At 41.1% G+C, this 21,246-nt stretch overlaps 3 protein-coding genes across 3 annotated transcripts in view; 1 reads left to right on the forward strand and 2 right to left on the reverse strand.

Moving 5' to 3' along the window:
* The window catches only part of coro2ab (coronin 2Ab), a 5,237-nt gene extending 1,855 nt beyond the window's left edge, over positions 1-3,382 (forward strand). The window contains exons 4-13 of the mRNA XM_023430865.2: positions 54-254; positions 347-463; positions 911-1,015; positions 1,250-1,346; positions 1,645-1,760; positions 1,879-1,969; positions 2,052-2,212; positions 2,606-2,773; positions 2,865-2,933; positions 3,309-3,382. Of these exons, the coding sequence (XP_023286633.1) occupies positions 54-254; positions 347-463; positions 911-1,015; positions 1,250-1,346; positions 1,645-1,760; positions 1,879-1,969; positions 2,052-2,212; positions 2,606-2,773; positions 2,865-2,933; positions 3,309-3,374 (1,191 nt within the window). The 3' untranslated portion in view covers positions 3,375-3,382. The remainder of the gene's footprint in view (positions 1-53; positions 255-346; positions 464-910; positions 1,016-1,249; positions 1,347-1,644; positions 1,761-1,878; positions 1,970-2,051; positions 2,213-2,605; positions 2,774-2,864; positions 2,934-3,308) is intronic.
* A 452-nt stretch (positions 3,383-3,834) lies between these two features.
* On the reverse strand, positions 3,835-11,120 carry LOC111673199 (acidic leucine-rich nuclear phosphoprotein 32 family member D-like). The gene is made up of 7 exons (XM_023430879.2): positions 10,954-11,120; positions 7,783-7,932; positions 7,567-7,689; positions 6,905-7,088; positions 6,334-6,431; positions 5,848-5,917; positions 3,835-5,733 (listed from the first exon to the last, which is right to left on the reverse strand). The coding sequence occupies exons 1-7, from the start codon at positions 11,005-11,007 to the stop codon at positions 5,657-5,659; spliced, it is 756 nt and encodes a 251-aa protein (XP_023286647.1). The 5' UTR covers positions 11,008-11,120; the 3' UTR covers positions 3,835-5,656.
* Positions 11,121-15,730: 4,610 nt separating this feature from the next.
* Positions 15,731-21,246, reverse strand: part of LOC111673193 (endophilin-A1-like) — a 25,218-nt gene continuing 19,702 nt past the window's right edge. The window contains exons 5-9 of the mRNA XM_023430872.2: positions 20,975-21,108; positions 20,649-20,807; positions 20,026-20,129; positions 19,789-19,919; positions 15,731-19,311 (exon numbers count right to left, since the gene is read on the reverse strand). Of these exons, the coding sequence (XP_023286640.1) occupies positions 19,115-19,311; positions 19,789-19,919; positions 20,026-20,129; positions 20,649-20,807; positions 20,975-21,108 (725 nt within the window). The 3' untranslated portion in view covers positions 15,731-19,114. The remainder of the gene's footprint in view (positions 19,312-19,788; positions 19,920-20,025; positions 20,130-20,648; positions 20,808-20,974; positions 21,109-21,246) is intronic.

Consider the following 21,246-nt stretch of genomic DNA (forward strand, 5'->3'; position numbering starts at 1 on the left):
TCAGGTACCCACCGTCCAAAACAGCCGTGGCTTTGTCTCTCTCTTTGTCTCAGGTCCTCCTGTGGGACGTGTCACAGGTAGATGCTGTAATCAGGTACCCGGTCCGGGTGGTTCTGACGCCCGTCCACCACCGCTACCCGTCCGAGACGCTGCTGCTTTCCGTCAGCTTCAACAGCGACGGCAGCAGGCTGGCGGTCTCGTCCAAAGACAGACGGGTTCGAGTCCTGGATCCGCGGACGGGAAAGATTTTGCAGGCGTGTTTTTGAAGTGTCCATTTTTCCTGATTGTGTGTCCTTATGTAAACGGTAAAACACAGGTTGTAATAATGTCCCTTCTGTTCCTGCAGGTGTCCAGCAGTAAGTCCCACAGGGCCAGTAAGGTTTTATACATCGGAGGGTTGAAGATGCTTCTGTCCACTGGCAGCTCGCCCTGGAACCACAGACAGATCGTCCTCTGGGACCCTGTGAGACATCGCACACGTCAAACACAGTGATTGATTGGTTGACTAGATTAAGTGATTGATGTATTAACTTGAATAGAGTGAATATATTAGTTGAGAGGTATCCTGAAATACAGCTTACTGCAGCACGTTGTAATTAATCTGCATTTTTCTGTGACTTTGTTCTCTTCCTGGAAACACAAAACCACAATGAGAAACAAAACTGCTCAAGAGTATACGTGCCTCTATGATGGGGGATTATTTCCTTTTGGCAAGGCTGAAGTCCTCAGTCTTGTTGGGTGTAAGAAGCAGCTCAGCCTCCAGATATTTCCGTCGATTTCTACGTGCATCAACTTTGTTCAACCCTTAAAACTGAAAGTGGTGTTTTATGAGCATTTAATCATGAAATCTAGAGTTGAAAACATTGTTTGTGTCTCCGTCTCACTCTGTCTGTGGTGTGTTTATGTGCAGGACGACTTATCTGAGCCTCTGTACGAAGAAGATCTGGACGGGTCTGCAGGAGTTCTCTTCCCGTTCTATGACCCAGACACCCACATGCTCTACCTGGCTGGGAAGGTCATCCAACACACAAACAAACACACCTACACGTAGACAAACATAATTTACTAAACACTGCTTTTGTTGGATTTCTTTGGTCTTAACAACAAATGTGTAAAACTAAATCTGACTTATTTTTGCTTTGCACCCCCAACTCTTACTTTCTCTAACTGAAAAACTGAACGCAGACTTCAAACTCAATGAGGAGCTGAAGGATCTCTGTAAATGTTATGGTGTGTTTGTGTGCTGTAGGGCGACGGGAACATCCGCTACTACGAACTGAGCGCAGAGAAACCTTACATTAGCTTCCTGACAGAGTACAGGTCCCTGCTTCCACAGAAAGGATTTGGTGAGATGAAACACTCACTATCGTAGCAATTAGCAATGTTAGGTTAGCAATACCACTTCTAAGTATTATGGTATATATTTATATAGTTATACTTACTAAAACTTAGCAGTACTTACTAGGACATGAATAGACCAAATCTGTCTGGGCAAGTCTCTACCAATACTTATTTTAGAAAGGACCACCTTTGGCTAGCTGTTCTAATTGTTTAACAAACAAAGACCAAGACTTACGCATTTCTACAAAGTCAAATTCCCAATCCTTAATGACCAACTCCAAATATCCTCTGACCTCACTCCAGGAGTGATGCCAAAGCGCGGCCTGGACGTGAGCGCCTGTGAGGTTTTCCGCTTTTATCGCCTGATCGCTGTGAAAGACCTGGTGGAGCCACTGTCGATGATCGTCCCGCGAAAAGAGGTTGGGATGATGTATTTCCCTCACCTCGTTGCATTCAGTGATGATGCACAATGAAGACGGAAAGGAAAAACAACAAAGATAAAAGGACAAGTTGCTGTGGTTTTGTCTGTCCTTGCAGTCAGGTATTTTCCAAGAGGATCTGTACCCGATGACAGCTGGAAACCAGGCGGCCATGACGGCTCAAGAGTGGCTCTCGGGGATCAACAGGGGTCAGTAACCCAGTAGTACCTTTGAACCAAAATACCAGACGGACTGAATCACAAAGACCTGTCTCTTACGTTTTTTGCTCAGACCCAGTCCTGATTTCCTTGAAGCCTGAGACTCGAGTACCCAACCCTTACCCAGAAACCCCTGCTGAGAAGGGGCTGGTGAGAAAGCTGAGCCACCTCCGGTTCCAGATGGGCCCAGCTGTTGGTGCAGTGACTGGGACAAACCTTGAACTCATGGAAGAGGTAAAACAGGCCTAAAAACAAGTCAATATCAGCAGCGTTTATCATTGAATCCTCTGCCACGAGGTAGTTTCGTTTGGGTCGTCCAGTTGGAATCGAAGGTTCTTGAGTAAACACAGGTTTACGTCACATCAGAACATCACTGATGCCTTCAAGGTATCAGGCTTATTTCCGTCAACCCATGATCAGCACTATGAGCTGTGTTCACAGTAAGATTAGGTAGTGGCCACAGTGCAGAGGCAAAGTGTCGCACAGGTTGCGTGACTAAAGGCGACACTGGCGTCTTCTGCCGTGTCGCTTTTAGTAGCACATCAAATCCTCCTGCCAAGAGTTTTACAGTTCTGACTAGCTGTTTTCCTGTTGTTGTATAAACCTGCCGATTGTCTCTCTCTCAAGGCCTTCCTTGAGGAGCAGCTGGCCTACCAGGACGCCAAGTACCCCAGAGATCTGAGCGACCTGTCCGGGTGGCAGCCAGACGAGACCCAGATCCCGCTGTGGATGTACTGCTGCACTCCGCACTGCTGCGAACCTGCAGAGAGGCCGCCACCGACCACCGAAAGCGAGGTAAGGGCGTACTGCGCGAGTTCAAAATGCTTTGGCCTGAGTTCTCCGTCTTCCTGCCAAGAATCTCATTCCCATTTTCTCTGTATTCCAGCTCCTGCAAGCATTTTACAGACAGCAAGACGAGATCAGAGGCCTGAAGGAACAACTTAATCAGAAAGACGTTAGTACATAAACACAATCAGCCAATATGACTTAGAAGCAACTGAACATTTTTCCTCCACTCAAAGCTTTTTGGACCAATCGAGATCAAACCTTTGCACCTGTGTCTGTCGTCAGTCAGCAGGACTACTCAAAAAGTACTGAACCGACTTGCACCAAATTTGGTGGAGGAATAAAAAAAAAAATTCCCGAATTGCCCTTTAACCATGTCTGCACCAAAATCCCCGAGCCAGGCCCCGTCCCTCCACCAAGTTTGGTGCAAATTTTTCCAGCACAGTACACGCAATACTTTAATGCCATTCCAGTTTTTGAGTGTAATTCATCAGTTTACTGGGAAACATATTGTTTTTGGTGAATTAAAGTTTCTGCTCTGCAGGTGAAGATCGCTCAACTGGAGCTGGAGATCAAAAACACCAGAAACAACATGAGGGCGACCTTCTGACTCAAACGACCAAAGCTCACCGTGATTGAACCAATCAAAATATACTCAACATTTCCACTCAGTAAAAGACACATCACTTTCATTTGTACATGGTAATTGTATGTTAACACGTTTAGCTTCTGTCAGGTAAGTTCTGCCACAGGTATAATGATGATATGACGGTTAATAATCTAGTAATGTCAACGTCTAATATAGAACATACAGACCAATAAATCAACACAAATAATATCAATCATGTTCTTGACTGATTCGATGATATTCAAAATGTAAGAGCATAAATTAAGTGCTTTAACCATTTCTGTAATTTAAGCTTCATGACATCTGGGTGGACGAACATCTGTCAATCAATATGTGAGTTTGTTTATTACTTTGGTTTATATTAGTTAGGCTTAGCAGAGCATCACAACCTGGGAAATCAGCTTCACGTCAGCCTGAACATAACGAGGGGGAAACAAAGACGGCAGGAGCAAAATGTTAAGATTTTATTTACAAAGTTCTTTTTGTATGTTTTTTTTTTTGTTTGTTTTTTCTTTAACTTACAGAAGGTAAAAAAAAAAGAAAAAAAAAAACAAATTCAACTAGTCAGTGTAAGTGTGAAGGAACAGCTGGATCTCTCAGGAGAGAGAGAGAGAGAGAGAGAGAGAGAGAGACAAAGAGACACAGAGAGAGAGAGCGAGAGAGAGACACAGAGAGAGAGAGACAGAGAGAGAGAGAGAGAGAGAGAGACAGTCCCCGGACAACCATACAAAATTAAACAAAAACAATTTCTTTGAAAAAATATTTCTTTAAAAAGCTCTGTTGGCAAAAAAGAGAGAGAACACAGTTTGCCCTGAGCGCGCTCGGCCTCGGGGGAAATGGGAGGAGGGAGGGCGGGTGGAGGATTGTGGGAGGAGATCTCAAGACGTTCGCCGGGTTCCACTGTCCGTCAGTGACATCACAGAGTGACGACGCCAGAGAGGGGGGGGGGGAGGGGGCTGGGGAAGACGGGAAAAGGGAGGGACAAAAAGGAGGACGGGAAAGCAGAAATCAAGGGTTTTGGTTATTCTTTTGCATCCCAGAAGTGCCGCCACCTCCCGTGAGCTCTTGTCCGTTCTCCCTCCACAGAAACGACCCACATGCATTTATTTCTCACGCTCCGTCTTCTTTTCTTTGTTCACCAAGTAATTACACAACGACCACGAGAAAACTTTGACGCTGCAAAATGAACCAACAAAATATTACAAAAAAAGTGATTTTGACAGTTTATACATCAAACTTTTCTCAAAAAAAAAAAGAAAAAGAAAACAGGAGCTTATGTTTGATTACAAACTAACAAAACAAAAAACTACACAGCAGCAACATCTAAGATCTGTGACGCTTCGTTTGAGCTTCTTACAACTGGTGATGAATTTACTTCCTGTTAACGGAGATAAAAATGCCGCCTCGTGACGTTACGTCCTGAGAAACACAAACACCATGTTAATGTGATACATTTCAAAATGGCTGCTGTGTTCCACCTCTTAACGTAGTTCAGAGGTGCAAAGAAAATCAGGAAAATAACCTGCGTTTTATCTCGACTGGCGTTTTGTTTTATTTTATTTAGAGAAAAACCTTTTTCCCCCCATTTTGGGCCACGATCACGATCACCAGAGGCTCTTCAATTCAAATGATCAAAATCAATAACCAACTCTGTTCAGCTGCATATTGTAAAATAAGTTGATTGACAGAATCTGTAACTGTTTCATTCATTTGTCAAACAAAAAAAAAAACGCCAAATAATGTCTCCAGCTTCTGGAACCAGAGACATTTTAAAGACAAAATTAATCATGACGATAATCAGTGGATTAATTGATATTGAAAATAATGATCAGGTGGAGTTTTAATCAGCTTTGTGTCTTATTCCTGAGTTCACATAAACAGAAAGTGTGAATTATATGAACAGAAAATTATTTGCAGGTTGTTATCAGAGACTTCGGGGGAAACATTTGTGAGATGATGTAAATTGTTGTTTTATCTTTTAGAAATGAAAGATCAAGCGAATAAAAAACAAAACAAAACAAAAACAGGACGAGGTGTTTTATAAGTTAACGGTAAGTCGTTTCGGTCTGAGGAGCCGACAAGAGGCGCAGTGGGAGGAGACCCGGGTCAGAAAAGAGACGCAAGCCCAGGAGTCGGCCGAGTGGAGGGGGGGAGGAGTCAGAGGAGCAGGACCAGTGTTGGCGGTGGCGGTGAGGTGTCGGGGTGTGGGTGGGCGGGGTCACCGGGCGAGAGGTCAGAGGGGTTTGCGGGGTCTCTGTGGGTCCTTAGTCGTCGTCTTCATCATCCTCATCCTCAGGGTCCCTCTTCCTCTTCTCTCCTTTGGCCGGAGAGGAATCCTCGTCTGCAGAGGAGGAGAAGTTTAAAATCGACGACAACAACAAGAACATTTAAGTGTTTTTCTTTGATGATAAAAAGAGAGGTTCATTAATCAAAAGGAAGCCACACTGTTACTGACCATCATCCTCCTCGTCTTCCTCATCCTCATCATCGTCCTCACTGTCCACGTCTCCATTCACCTCTCCGTCCTACAGAGAGAGAGAGAGAGAGAGAGAGAGAGAGAAGTTAGTTTGAAGTGTTTTTATACTTTTACAAACATTTTTCTACAAACTCCTGCTGTTGAAACTTCTTCACTCAAACTTTGTCGAAACAACAAACAATCAACAAATCAACAGGTACTGAGATCAACGGGTGAAGCAGCAGATGAAGCTGAAGAGCGCCCTCTGCTGGGCTGCATCACAAACTACTGCAGAATATTTTATTTTTTTTACCACATTGAAATAAAAGTTTGAATAAAAACTGACACAAACACTGGCCTCGAAAATCTTGAGCAACCTAAACATTGATTTAATTACCACGAAATACGACACAAGACACGACAGTCAGTGTCACGTCGTAACATGATGCTTCTAAAAACCACAGAGGGAAACAAACTCAGATTCACCTCGTCGTCGCCGCTGTCGTCGTCGTCATCGTCATCTTCAGCCACAACATCCTCTTCATCCTCCTCTTCCTCTTCCTCAAAGTCCTCTGACTCACCCTCTGGAATATAAAAAATTTAATTAAATAAATAAAATAAATAAACAAATAAATAAATATAAACAAAAAACAAACCCAGATTATTATAAAACAGATTATTAAATCATGAAAATAGTTTGTAGCAGCTTGAACTCTAGTTTTAAAAATGCTTAGCACAAATAAACACAAGCTAATGTTATTTAAGGCTGTAATTAATGATTATAGATTATGTTCCTGATGAATTGATGTTTAAATAGAAAAATAAAATGTCCATCACTATTCCCCAGAAACTTGTTTTAACTTAATCAAATTATCTAAACTGTGTTTGAATAAATTATAAGTAAATAAACATGAACTCTACTCCAGTGGAGGCCTCCAGGACCGTTAACACCACAGAGGAAGAACAAGCGGATTCAACAGCATCAGGATTTACAGCGATCCGTCAAACCTCAGCGCTGCGGCGTCTCGTCATCTACACGTGACCCCTGACCCCTCACCTTCTTCGTCCTCGTCGACGCCGTCTCCCTCTCCGTCGGAGTCGGACGCCTCGCAGTCGTCGATGTCGTAGCCGTCCAGGTAGGTGAGCTGGGGGAGGAGCTTGAAGATGGACTCCCTGTAGTCGGCCAGGTTGGTCACCTCGCAGTTAAACAGGTCGAGACTCTTCAGCTGGGGCAGCTTTTTCTGGGGGGGCAACAAATGGCGTTACACACTTTGTCTCTGCAACATGAACCAATGGTTTCAGCTCAGACACTTTCTGACTGATGGTCAAACGAAGTGACAATTTAAGGTGATGGTAGATGTGATTAATAAACAAAACAACTAATTATCAATGAAAATAAAAGGTAAAATTGAGCTTCTATAGCTTCAATCGATCAGTTACTGATTGTTTTCCTGCAGCAGGTTTGTGACTGAAAATTTAAATCATAATGAAACTTGTTCAAACCCACAAACACATGTTTTGTAATAAAAACATGTTCATTTAAAAACATTAAAAACATGAAAAGCAAACTGATTATCTATATATGACGAGTCAGATGTGCTGCTGTGGATCATTTAAAAAGATAAACATGTCTTTACTGTCACCACACCCACAACTTCACCAGATGAAACGGATAAAAACAGGCCGTTATTAATCATCAGGGCTCCTAACTCCACCCACCAGAGGCTCCAGGGTGCTGATATCTTTGAACTTGTTCCCGCTGAGGTTGAGGTGCGTTAGGTTCACCAGCCGCTCCGCCAGGACCTCCAGACCGCCTGATATCCTGTTGTCACTCAGCTCCAACTGCAAGAGGAGAGGGAACGTTTGTTTTATTTTCTCTGGTCTTTTAATACTTCATGTTTTTCCCTGGCTGAGAGGTGCGTTTGGTGCGCTCACCTTTTTGAGTTTGTCCAGCTTGGGGATGTCCGATACGCTGGTCAGGCCGACGTTGATGAGGCTCAGCAGCTCCAGGTTGGAGAACTCTTCTGTGATTCCTTCGATCTTCCCTTCACTAGAGCGACAGTTATCCAGAACCAGCTCCTGGACCTGAGGGGAGCGGGCCGGGTGGAGTTAGTCCAACATTAAGGCAAGAAACATTCAATAACTCATACACCACAGCTGGAGACAATAAAAACTTCTGCGGTCTGAAAAGGTAACAGCTTCTACCTCTTGGTTCAGTAAATTATTTTTAAAAACATCTTTTGAACATTATAAAAAGTTCACCACCTGTTTTCACTTCCTCACTCGTCTGAAATACACTGATGTTTTCACAGTTCCTGTAAAATCATATCAGCTGTCTCTTTTTAAACAACCTGTCAGTTTTGTTTTTTTACATAATGTGAGCCGTTTTAAAGTCAATCAGATCAGTTTGTTGGATCACCGCGAGTCGTCATGGTTACGACTCTCACGGCTCCTTCCAGGTATGTGTTTCCCCCCATATGTTCAGACAGGAAGTTAAATATGTAACTGTAAGAGAACAATGACATTTATAATGAAGAAAATCATTAATTTTATACATTAACCCAACTGACTTTGATTTGTTTTTTTGCTTTGATTTAATTTCTGTGTTTTTCAATTAAAAATAAAACACACTTAAATCTCAACATCATTTATCATGAGTTTATTTTGTTTTTGTAGTTTTTGGTGACCAGTTCACTCAGTCTGGGTCAAAGGAAAACCCATTTGTCTCTGGTGGACTTTTAACTTGAGAACGCTTTTATAACCACTTTAAAATGGATATACTCATTTATATAAATTGTAAGGTGCAGTTATGTTTTTACTGACTGCTGACACTCACAGGACTTGTACTCAGGGTTGTGATTTGACGACTGGTATCGGTGTGACTAATTCAAAGAGTCGTTTTGCCCCAGTGAGATCCGTCTCCTCAGCAGCACACTCCAAAAAAGTGAAATAACACAGGATAAAACCACAGAGACTAGCAGATTAAACCACACAAAATCACATTACTTTCAAACGCCTTGAATTTTGCCACCTTATTAACTTATTCTCCGATCAGATATCGACTCATTTAAATGATAATTTAATCAATCATAGAAGCAGCTGCCTGGATCTGGACACACTAAATTTTGGCTTATTTTATCAAATGAAAAACTAAATGTATTTCTCACAAGGAAAATGCACAACAGATTTACCACATCAGACGTAAATTAATCTTTATTTGCAGCCTCTGGGTGGAGGCAAATGTCGTTGGCTTTTGTTCAAAAACAAAACATCTGAAGACCCAATTTTGACACGTGAAATTATAACAAACTTTTTTTTCAGTATTTTCTGACATTGTAGAGACAAAACGTAAAAAAAAAACCCCAACCGACGGAGGTCTGAGACATGCACCTTCAACCAAAATTAAAGCAGCTTGGGAGCAGGACATAGGCATTTACTTCTCTGATGACGTTCTTTAATTCAACTTAATATAAAACCACATGCCACATTTATAAATAGATATTATCTGAAATGTATCCAGCTGTGATAACGGTGAGGGTGTCTTATTGATCCATATGTTCTGGCTGTGGAGGGATGATGTCGGGTGTTTTATCTAACTGAACTGAAGCCATATTCTGAGCTGCTGATGAGGATACATGATTAAATGCAACTTTTTACACAATTTTGATAGATTTGGTGAATTAAAACATTACACTTTGATAACAAACAATACAAAACAATGGTTTATTGTCATAATTAGTATAATTTTAGTATCTATACCTTAAGTCCGGTGTTGTATATAGATGATATCGAGCCAAAACCAATTGTTTGTGGAAGTTAGTCGATATAAATTTCAACTTTTCATTACTGCACTTGGAGATAAGCAAAAAACGGACCGCATACGTTTTTAATAATATACAAATACTGGATTCTGGGATGAATATTAATACGATTTATAAGATAGACTAATAAGAAGAGGACAAAACGTTAGGACACAGCAGAGGAAGCAGGGTCGTGTTAAGGACTCTTGTACCGTTTCATATTGGAACAGACCCCGGTCCAGACTGTTTGTAAACTCCCGACACACGTGATGCTGCTCGGTTAGCCCATCTCCTAGCTCTCCGGTAACGGCTGCTCCGCTGGCCTCTTTACTGTTTACACCCGCCCCCTCCAACAACTTAGCCCCCCGAGTGAAAATAACCCGGTTTATATCGGTTTAAAGGAAGCGTGCCAGGCGGCTGTATCAAGACCCGAGCACACGAAGTAGCTTCTTTAGCAAGCTAGCAACTAGCACGCCGCTGGCTACGCGCCCTCAGCACACGGGCTCTGACTAATCCCTGGAGATGCGCCAATATCCACAGCGTCGATTTTAGTTTTTAAACAGATAAAGTTTAAGTCGTGAAGCAATATAAACGTGGGTTTGCAGTTGTAAATAAATATAATTTACATTAAACCAGGATTAGTATATAAATCGGAAAATAGCGCATTTCCTGCTTTGCACGAGTATTTTCCTATAAAGGCGATATCGTGACGAAGTAATTTTAGCCTGTTAACGAAACCGTATACTTCTTCCATTACAGGTGATTAACACACTCGTCGACTAAAATAAATACGTTTCTTGAATATTTAAATTGCCTACAGCCCTTTAGTAGATATAAATCGTCCTATAACTTCGTAGCAATGTGATCCCAGACATTAGCCAGGCCCCGGGAGACACGGATGTGCATATTGAACGTTAAGTTTCGTTCCCCAGGAGCGGCTAATAAGTCACAGTTTACGAAATGTGCAAGACAATTGTGAGCTAACTGTAGTGAGAAAAAAAGTGTGCGTTTAATAATGAAAACAACGCGGTAAACATCGCAGCCACGCAGCTGTTTACCACCGATAAAATGGCCAAGAGATAACGGGCCTCCGGAGCTGAATTGGGGATTTACGTGTAACTAATTGAAGTTGTGTTACACAGTTTATTAATTTATTGGAAGTTGTTTGCGAGGAGTAAATATACATTTCGGCACTTTTCGGGAGCTGCAGACACCCTGCCATGTGCTCGGCACCCCTCCTTCTCCGGCCGGTCAAGTTTACACTGCAACGTCTCCGATAAACAACGAAACAAACCCGGGGACTCACCTCTGTCGGCGACCGGTGCCTCAGCTCTAAGGAGACCCTCTTCTTCATGTCCATTTTCCTCTGGTTTCGGCCTAAGTTCGGGTTTGTGGTGCTAAAAAATTTGTTTCTCTTCGATCCTGTCTTCACTATCAACACGCGGAACCAGCTTGAAGGTAGCGACAATAAAAACGCAACACTTCCGGGATATGTTTCCAAAATAAAAGTCGCATGCTTGCAGCGGAAATGCTGTTTTTCCCCCCTAAAAATAACATGCATAACCAATACATTTTACATACATTTTACGATACATTTTTATTTTTTTAGTAATAAATATGTCAATATGTGTTCAGATAACGTGTGTTTGCCCTGAGTAATGGGCTGATAACACACAGAGTACACTAAAAATATGTATATTAAGGATGATAATAATGAATATGATACTGAGAATTATATTGTGCACAATTTATCTAAAGAGCAAATATCTCTATGTATAATCGCACAATACTTTGATTAGCAAGGTCAAAACAGATGTAAATGTGTAAATATGGATGATGCACAAATACCAGGTTGGCTATTCACATATTTTCCATTTGTTATATATATACATATATATATATGTGTGTGTTATTTGTGTTACACAGAACGACAAAATCCAACTAAACTTTAAAACTATACATATTTATTGTATTTAATACTAAGTTCTCCTATGTATGGTGGTTTCGCATCTATTTTGAAGGCAAATTACTTTACTTCCGGTACGAATGGATGTTCTTTCGTCGAACTTGATCCTGGGTCAAGAACGAGTGAAACGTTCCCGTGGCGTGTGTGAAAACTGGGTCAAGCCGCTTGCTGCTTTCAATTGCCGTCAAAAATATCAGAATTTTTCATTTACAAACGCACATTGACGACTAAACAAATAATAAACCCAATTTTGAAATACACTTGACTTTTCTCAATCTCAAACTAATTACACACCATCACGAAAAGTTATTTTTGTATTATATATAACGTGAGAGTATATACAGTTATTACAAAACATGGTCTCGACCTGGGTTATTTACTTATTGAATTATTCAGTGGTGGAAGGCAGCAAAGTACATTTACGCAAGAACAGTTCCCAGGCACTTTACATGTATTTCAGTGTTTTAATTGTATGTTATTTTCTACTTCTACTCCACTACATTTCAGGGCGGGAATATTGTGTGTTTGACTCCACTACATTTATTTGACAGCTAGGGCTCTGGTTCAGTTTTATTATTATTCTGACAAAGAAAATGCTTGATTTCGTTGGAAATGTCATATATTGTTTTTCGGAAAGGGTAAAGTTTGAGCTTTTGAGGTGCACCTGAATGCATCAGATCTTGGTTTGTAAAAGGAGGGAAATGACAGCAGGAGGGAATCAACTCGACAGCGCCTTAGCGGTCATTACACTTGGATTCAATAGCCGACCAAGTAGGTATCTATCTATCTATCTATCTATCTATCTATCTATCTATCTCTCTATCTATCTCTCTCTCTCTTATATTATTATTATTATTCTCTTCTTCTTCTTCTTCTCTCTCTCTCTCTCTCTCTCTTCTATCTTCTTCTATCTATCTATCTCTCTCTCTCTATCTATCTCTCTCTCTCTCTCTCTCTCTCTATCTATCTATCTATCTATCTATCTATCTATCTGGCCAAAAGTGTGTGGACACCTCTGTCCCCTTACTTTTGTTTGATTGTGGTCTGAGCCTGGACCAAACAGAGCTGAGCATGCCTCTGTTTTCTGCCTGGTAATAACAGTCTAACAATATAATAATACATTAGCTGAAGCAGTGTTTTATTCATTTATTTATCTCTTACATTTATCAGCGGAGAAAACCAACAATAATGAATGTGACGTTGATTTTATTTTACATTAATTGTCTAAACATCTTCATTGTCAGTGTGGAACTAAATTCTCCTTATTATAGGATTTCCATGACGTCCATTTCAAACAACCTACTATTATCTCATCCCTTTTTAAATACTTTATTTACACAATATGAGCATATTAGATTGATGTTAGTGTCCCATTTTAACCATTTCCACAATTGTAACAAATAAAAATTTCTACATATTCTTGCAGAATAACATCTCACTGAATAAACTGTAAGAATGTACAGTATGGCAGATGTACGGTTAATCTATATCTGACCGGTTTCCTTCTCTGATCATACATGTGATCATTCATGACTGCCGCTTTCAAAACTAAGGTGTCCACATACTTTTGTCCATGTAGTGTATCTGTGTATTTAAGAGGAACAGATTGGAGTCTCGTGTCTGCAGCGTGTCATCATAGTGTTAATTCTTTATTGTCATTACATTGTAGTTCATCTTCACGACAAGCAGTTATACATACAGTGGTCTTAGATTATATCATCATCCAGTACGAGGAGAGCAACAGTTAGAGTTAGTATCACAGCTAGGTTTTTCCATTGACCACACCCCATCCCCTGTCTCTTATACACATCTTAAATAACCAACTTAATACATACAAGTACATAAATAAACAGCAACAAGGTGTGTATATACTCACATACACACATGTAGCTCACCCTGTCTCTTATACACATCTTAAATAACCAACTTAATACATACAAGTACATAAATAAACAGCAACAAGGTGTGTATATACTCACATACACACATGTAGCTCACCAGAAGACACCAGGTTCCATAGGCATAGGGCTATTTTATACAGCCACAAGGCAAACAGCATCATGGAGCAGCCACAGGTCAGACCGAGGCCACATCACCGCACCCTGAAAGTCACGGTGCAGACCGTGACTCTGAGAGCAGAATTACTCTCTTTGATCGGGTTACACTCTTCAGCGGCAACTTCCCACAACAAATGAGAACTCTGGTTGAAAATACACAAACAAAAGATGATTGTTTTGTTTGTTTTTTGTATTCGTGATCCTGGAAGGTCAGCAGGTCATTTCACAAGAAACAAAGTATTTCATCTCTTAAATCTCCTTAATTTAAAAATAAATATGTCCATTCCAGCCAAGAAATATTCCAGCTCCTGACCTTCCATAAAACCACAGCTTGACGTTTTTACGCACATTAGCCAGGCTAGTTGTTTCCCTCTGTTTCCAGCCTTTATGCTAAGCTAGGCTAACTGTCTCCTGGTTGTATCTTCATTTAACTCTCCCTAAAGATACAAACTATGAGTTTTTAGATTAAAGTGCATTTGTTGTCATGTATTCAGTGGCACCTGAATCTAAATTCAGCCAGAAAAACAGACTCTTTTCAAGTTTAGCCCAAAAAAAACAGAAAGAGTGTTCCTGCTTTGAGAGTTATCGTGCCACTGAGTGAATTATGGAGAACCAAAGCGTCCGTGTGCAGGTTTGGTTTGCAGCGCTGCACCCGAGTCCGTCAGTCCAACAGCGATGTCGGAGCTGAAGTCAGGAAGGTGACGTGGCCGAGGTCTGACTCTCATCAAGATGAGAAGGGGAAATGGAGGGTAACACTGTACAAGTCCCTCATTGAGGTTAGAATACATGTCGCCATAGAGGGCAAATCAACACACAAGAAAAGAAAACAAAAAAATAAGAAGAATAAAAGAAAAGAGCAACAAAGAATTCTGACAAGGTGCAAAATACATAAAAACTTATTCAAAAGGTTCAAAAAAGTCTTAAAGCACTTTGTAATTTGACGGAGAGTGCTATACCAATATAGCTTAAGCAAGTCAAAAGTAAAAAAAAACAAAACAATAATGTAACAGGAAAAGAAAATGACGAGTATCAGGTAACACAGGCTCAATGCAGCGTGAGAGGAAAGCTAGCAGGACAAACACATCCCCATTATTTTTTGGAAAACCATCTCAAACAGCGGACGTAAAGCGGTTCATTTGCATGCAGCTCACAGACTTTTCCACAGGCGGACTCAGAAAATCAGGTTTCAGACTCAGACCACACGGACAAACACAAAGAAAACCAAAGAAAAACACTGAACGCAGTTGTGCTCCAAACCCCCGTCTTTTACAACAACCTGTAACAGCCACAGAAAAGCAGGTATGTGGCAGAAACAATGAAGAAAGAGAGACTATTACCTAATGTTGACTTTGTCTGTCGTTGTATTGTTGCTGTTGTCGTCGCATATGTGCTTTGGCAATGGAAGAGATGTCTAAGCTCTAAGCTCTTGGAACTAGATAGATAGATAGATAGATAGATAGATAGATAGATAGATAGATAGATAGATCTCTTCCTCTTATTGAAACATTAGATTTATTGTTAGGTCATTTATTGCCTTGGTATTCGATGTGTATTAACAGTTGATAGATGACATTCAATCTGCAACCTGGTTAAAACTGCATTTTTCTCTTTTCAATTCCTATTATCACTACTTGTGTCTAAAACACTTTTATACCTTTCTAGAGGAACTCTTTAAACTTCACATCTTTGAACTGAAAATTTTATAAAATGTTTTTTTCTCTGCTGAAAACCTGGTTAATTATTACTATAGTCAACTAACTTGTCAGCAACTGGTACGGTGCGACTCATTTCATGGCCCTGACCCGTAGCTTAACAAACACAAATAATGCACCTTGGACAAATTGTCGATAATATACAGTCATGACTCAGCAGCTACAGTAGCGTCGTGACATGATGACAAGTATTCAGAATGTATCTTCAGAATACAATAATTAAGCAACTGTACATTTCTAAACACCAAAAGGGACCTTACACATTCTGAGAAGAATACCTCATACCTACGTGTTCAAATTTTCTTTCCTTAATTCGTTGTTGTGCATCACGCACAGCTCAACATATCAGGAGACTTTGGCTCAGGGAGAAAGTGATGAAATCTCAAATACAAATCAGGGACTTGACAAAGTGTCATGGTTGTGTTAAACAGTTAGATTAGTTAGATTTTGGCAGAAATAGAACAACACATGTGGTTCAGTCCACGGCAATAAAATCCTGCTAACGGAAATTAGCAGGGCAATTATTGTAATATATTGAAATTTTAATACAATAATTGTGTATGCACAGGAATGGCAAAAATATCTGACATAAAGAATGCATAGTACAACTGTTTAAAATGAAGGCCGTCACTTTATATGTTACTTTTAGTTTGAGGTATTCAGTGTTCAAGCACCAAATACTTTACTTTTAACTTTGAAGTATCCTGCTTAACACTGCGTTACCAAAGCACAAGTACGGGAATGTGAAGCGAAAGGCTAGCTGGTTAGCCACATTTGGCTCAGTAGCGTTAGCCATGCTAGTACAGATTCCTGCCGATGTTTGACCACGTAATAAATAATGCCTGGATAGAAAAACCCAAAGCTTTTTAATTAAAAACACAGTCTAAGCATTACATATCCAACTATGTGGGTTTAATTTAAAAAAATGTAGTCTAATTTTAAAAATGTTATCATGGTAAATGAGAACAAGCTTTCTATCAAGGTTACTAACTTTAGCTCCATATATGCACCAGGGTCCATCACAGGCTCTGTAGTCAATCTTTGACACTATTCAGTTTTTTATATACAATGGAGTCGGTATAAACCCAGCACCATACTGACTGCCCATTCCAACAAGTCATGAATATAATAGTAAGTTCTTCAGTCTTATGTTTTGAAATGCATTGAAACAGATCTCTAACCACTGCCAGAACATTTTCAAATGCCGATATTCTTGACTCAAATCGGCCTAATTTGGAACAAAACTCTTTCTAGTAAAAGTGAACAAGTGCTAAAACTGCATCCTTCAGCCTGTGTAGCTGCGAGAAAAAACGGGCAACATTCTGCTATTAAAAACAATGTTCTGCTGCCACCAAAGGCAAAACTCGACAACTTTGGTTTAACCAGCGTTTTTACATGAGCTGATGGTAAGCGGCGTCTGTAAAAGGTAGTTTTTTCACGATGTTTAATCTAACATTGTTGAATTATTAAAAACCTAACTATGAATAACATAAACGTTTTTCATATGGTTTAAGAGAGGGTTCCTCAATGCTGCCTTACAAAGAATACAGATGCAAAGGTAAGTTGCTTACTGTAGTAACAGTTATAGCCATTGCACAACTTCCTCTTTATCCTGTATGTGATGCACATTACAGGGAACTGTCATGGCTAATAGTTACCATGAATACTGACTGCTTACTGACCTAATACATTCTGAGCGCTCTTGGGTGTTTCAGAATGTTGGTTCAGTCCAGAAACAGTCTTTGACAGTCCAAGAATGTCACCAAGGTTCCGGAATGTTCAAAAGTGTTTCAACGTTGCCAAGATTCCGGAATGATCGAACGTTTCTAGATCGTTCTGTGGACTTGTCAAAGTTGTAGAATGTTTGAAGGGCTCAAGTGTGTCAGAGACCTACAATACTCACAAACCTTTACAGTCATACTGAGGTTGAAGACGGTAGAGATTTCAGTAGATCAGGTAGTGTTCTGAGAGCTGCAGAATGTCTCCAAGCTTTTGGAATATTCAAAAGATCTAAAACATTAGAGACCTCAAGAATGTTCTTGAGTTTAGAGAAATTGGTTAGCACTCTATAGAGATTTCCACAACCATCTGTGGGTTCTACAATGTTTGGTGGAATTAAGGGCACTGAGAAAACTCTAAAATGTTTCAGAAAATGTTGGATATTCTGTTGGTGCTAAAGATGAGTGGTAGGTCGTACAATTTGTGGGTTTTCCCAGGTGATCATAGCAGTTGACAAGATGTCTGTCAATGACTGGTATGCCCTTTTACAAGGCATTGAACTGCAACCAAGTTGAACATTGGAAAAAACGTAGTTCTCATAAGCTTGATTAGCGGAGATAGTGTATGGGAATTTAAGAATGGCTACCACTGTTCACACAGTCCTGCATGCAAAAGCCACAAAAAGTATGAGGCAGCGAGCATATACTCCACACAGCACACACAAAACACTGTGAATGGGTAACTTAGAATCGTACACAGAGAAAAAACAAGCATATTTTCCTCTGTGAATACTTTAATAAGCCAAGGCTTATCAGTTTACCAACCTGGGGAAAAGCTCTGTTCAGTACAACTGGCCTGTGCTGGTTGTGTTAGCATATCACTGCTGTCAGGTAAATCATGTAACCCAGAGTTTTCCTTTTCATCGCTTGAGCTGACACGTTTATTGACGCTGAATGAGTTTTCTGACCCTAAAACCTTTAAAACCTGCTAAAAGTCCCATTAATAGATGAATGGGTTTCAAAAGGACTGATCAAGTATTCTCTTTTTCATCTTGGAAAAATCTTCTTATTGCAGATGCGGCTTTATTCAAAAGATGCACTCCCGAAAACTAAATTTTACTATCGCTCAAATTTTTGATTTGGCTGATTCATGCATACAGCCAGCGAGCTTAGATTCTATGCAGACTCTGAGAAAGGCAGAGTATGTTCAGAGAAGTGTCAGAAAGAGTATGAGATATACTCAAATATAAACAGAAGGGTCTGATGACCTACTATAGCTCTGGATCATGGGTTAGTGGTCTGTATATAGTATGGAGCCATGCTAAAAGGCAGTGCTAGCCAAGAGAGAAAGCAAGAAAGAAAGGAAGGAAGAAAGAAAGTGGGGAAGACTGTAACAGTTGCTGAGAAATCTAGGGCTGTTGAAAAGCACAAGAAGGCAAGTCAAGGTAGAAAAGACAGAATTACTCTGAGAGAAAGATGGCAAGAAAAGTAAGTAAGAAGAGAGGAAGAAGACAGTATCACAAAAAAGCTGTCAGGCGGTTTAACTGACAAGCAGGTATTTGTGCTGGCTTGATCATAATAGAGTAAGAACAGGTCGAAACGCACATACAGACACATACATGCACGTACATATACACCGTGCCTTATTCGCAAGTCTCCGAAGCCTCATTGGTATCCAGTGCTGCCTGGCCGAGCACTGCGCTGTAGAAGATCATCATCTCTTCGTCTTCTCGTCTCTTTCAATCCCCCTCTTCTCCCACTCTTCTGCATCTCTCATGCTAAAATCCTCCTCTCCCGCTCTTCTTCTCCTCTAATCAATGTCCCAGCGCCTCGCCTCATCCACCCCGTCTCCAGCTCCTCTCTCATTTCAGTCCATTTCGTGAAAGCAGAATGGCACAGAAGCACAGAAGAAGAAGTAGAAGGAGGGCGTGGTTTGTTGTTTATGCAAATACAGGCTGTTTTTACGGGGTGTCTTGATTGGTCGGGGGGGAAAGGGCCAGGTCGTCGGCAGGACCTAATGAGGGAGCGGCACCAGGATATCCACGTAGTTGATGGGGAAGAAGCCCGACTGGCCGTTGATCATGCCCTCGTACCAGTTGTCGTCGATCTGATTGGTCAGGGTGATGACGTCGCCCTCTTTGAAGCCCAGCTCCCCCTCGTTCTCTGGCTCGAAGTCGTAGAGTGCTCTGCAGCAGGGCTGGTCCATGGGGGCTACGATAGGACAGACACAAAAAGGACAAGGTGGATATAATCAGGTTTTTTAAAAGAAGAATTATAAGTCAGGTGCTACGACCTCTAGTGGCCATATTTGAGAGTCTTCCCGTCTTTTGAGTATTATATCTAGAGGCGTTTGGGGAAAGTAAATCCACAAGGTGCTTAAAAAAGTAGGGGAGCGCTTTATAACATCACATAGTGCTGCACTACCTTGCACAAATTTTGAGAAGACTTCTGCTCATCATCACGATTCACCCTAACGTTTCGGTCTCTAGACTGAAGTATTTTTACACTGCATGGGATAAAACGAGCAGTTCTTGCACCTCACATCTGTTGGATTGGGCCATTATTGCACCGATACCATGAAGTCTGATCCCAGTATAAGGCTGTTTCATGCACAGCAGATAAGAAAAAAAGATTTTGGTTAGGTCAACATCCCACTTGCTAACCCCAAGTATATTTCCTCCCCTCTACCTGGTGATCTTCCGGGGGATTTGGCGGAGTGTATCCCCCCGTTGTGGCTCTCACTGGGAGGCAGCAGCTCCAGGGTCATTCGGGGTTTGGGAGCGAACTCCTTCCTCGGTTTACCGGACACTTCTTTTATCCTGGACAAAGACACGGTTAAAAAAAAAAAAAAAAAAGGTTTGTCTCATCACATAAATCTATTTCTATTGGACTATTTTTATCTCCGGTCGGCAGATGAATAAATACCTGTCCTCCATCTTGCTGGAGAGCTGTTGGAGGATTTCGGCAGCGCGGCTGTGGTACTCCAGCTGAGCTTGGACCAGCGCTGCCAGCTGGCTCACCTGCTCTATCTGCAACACACACACACATGCATATGGTTTTTTTGTTCTGACTGCATTAGCCTTGTTCTGTACCCATGCTGGGCCTGGGTCTGGCTCAGCACAGCATGGCACAGGATTGCTGCCCTTTGTTTTTCCAAAGCAGCAATCACACTGGGGTCCTGTTGAAAAATCGGATGTGTAACTATAGCAACACTAGAAGTATTCCAACATCAACAAGAGACATGGTGAATATTTTATTGTTGTTTTTTTACTTTCCAGATACTTTGAGGTTTTATTTTTATTACCACATCCACATTTGTTGTCATTTCTGAAAATACTTTATAATAGATTTTGTTTCAAACTATTTTAGTTTGGTCTTTTTTTTTGTTTTTGATTGTTTAGCTTTCTGTAAACGTCAACTTTCAACACTCGTTCGTAGCGACATTTACTGTACCTTCAACTCTGATCATCTATATTAAATTCCCCACAAATACAAATATGATTTATTGTACTTTGCAGCATAAGTAAAAAAGATGAGATCGTCCTTACGTCACTCTCCAGCAGGTTAAACATGCTCTGCTCTGCGATCTCTTTGCTCTCGTCGAACTTCTCTAGCGCCTGTTTGATTTCATCGTCCTGGACTTTCCCCTGACGCTTCTTCTTGTAGTCGAAGTCCAGACGGCGGCCCTCCATCTTCTTCAAATGGTGCTATGGTGGAGGAGGAGCATGGAAGATAAATCACTTTGGAGACCAGCATCTGAACTGTGCAACTATTTGATGGCAACTCTCTACAGCTTCGATTACGGCTTCACATAAGGATTAACAGCATCAAGCGACCTTTAAGTCTGGGAACCAGCAGCAGGAGTTTTATTCACCTGTATCTCTTTGAGGTCTTTGTCGTGGAGGTTCTGCAGCGGGTCAATGAAGTTTTGTTTGACCTCCATGTCCAGGGCGTCCTTCACCTCCCCGAGTTCCTTCATCGCCTCGCTGGCGTCGAGCAACGCCAGGCCTGGAAGGAAGGGATGAAGGGATAACAAATAAGGAGATGTGTATAAGAGACAGCCTCCACGCCATACACCAATGTATTGACAATCGTCAAACACGCCACAGGTGCCGAACCAATAAATAGGACGCAAGAATAAATAAA

Source organism: Seriola lalandi, unplaced genomic scaffold (assembly GCF_002814215.2).
Source record: "Seriola lalandi dorsalis isolate HSWRI2012SDOR001 ecotype SW California unplaced genomic scaffold, Sedor1 jcf7180002054913, whole genome shotgun sequence".
NCBI classification, from domain to species: domain Eukaryota; kingdom Metazoa; phylum Chordata; class Actinopteri; order Carangiformes; family Carangidae; genus Seriola; species Seriola lalandi.

Coding starts and splice junctions, on each gene's coding strand:
- LOC111673199 (XM_023430879.2), bottom strand. CDS start 11,007: ATGGACATGAAGAAGAGGGTCTCCTTAGAGCTGAGGCACCGGTCGCCG. Junction 7,933..10,953: donor GGCACCGGTCGCCGACAGAG/GTGAGTCCCCGG, acceptor CGCTCCCCTCAG/GTCCAGGAGCTGGTTCTGGA. Junction 7,690..7,782: donor AGCTGGACAAACTCAAAAAG/GTGAGCGCACCA, acceptor CTCCTCTTGCAG/TTGGAGCTGAGTGACAACAG.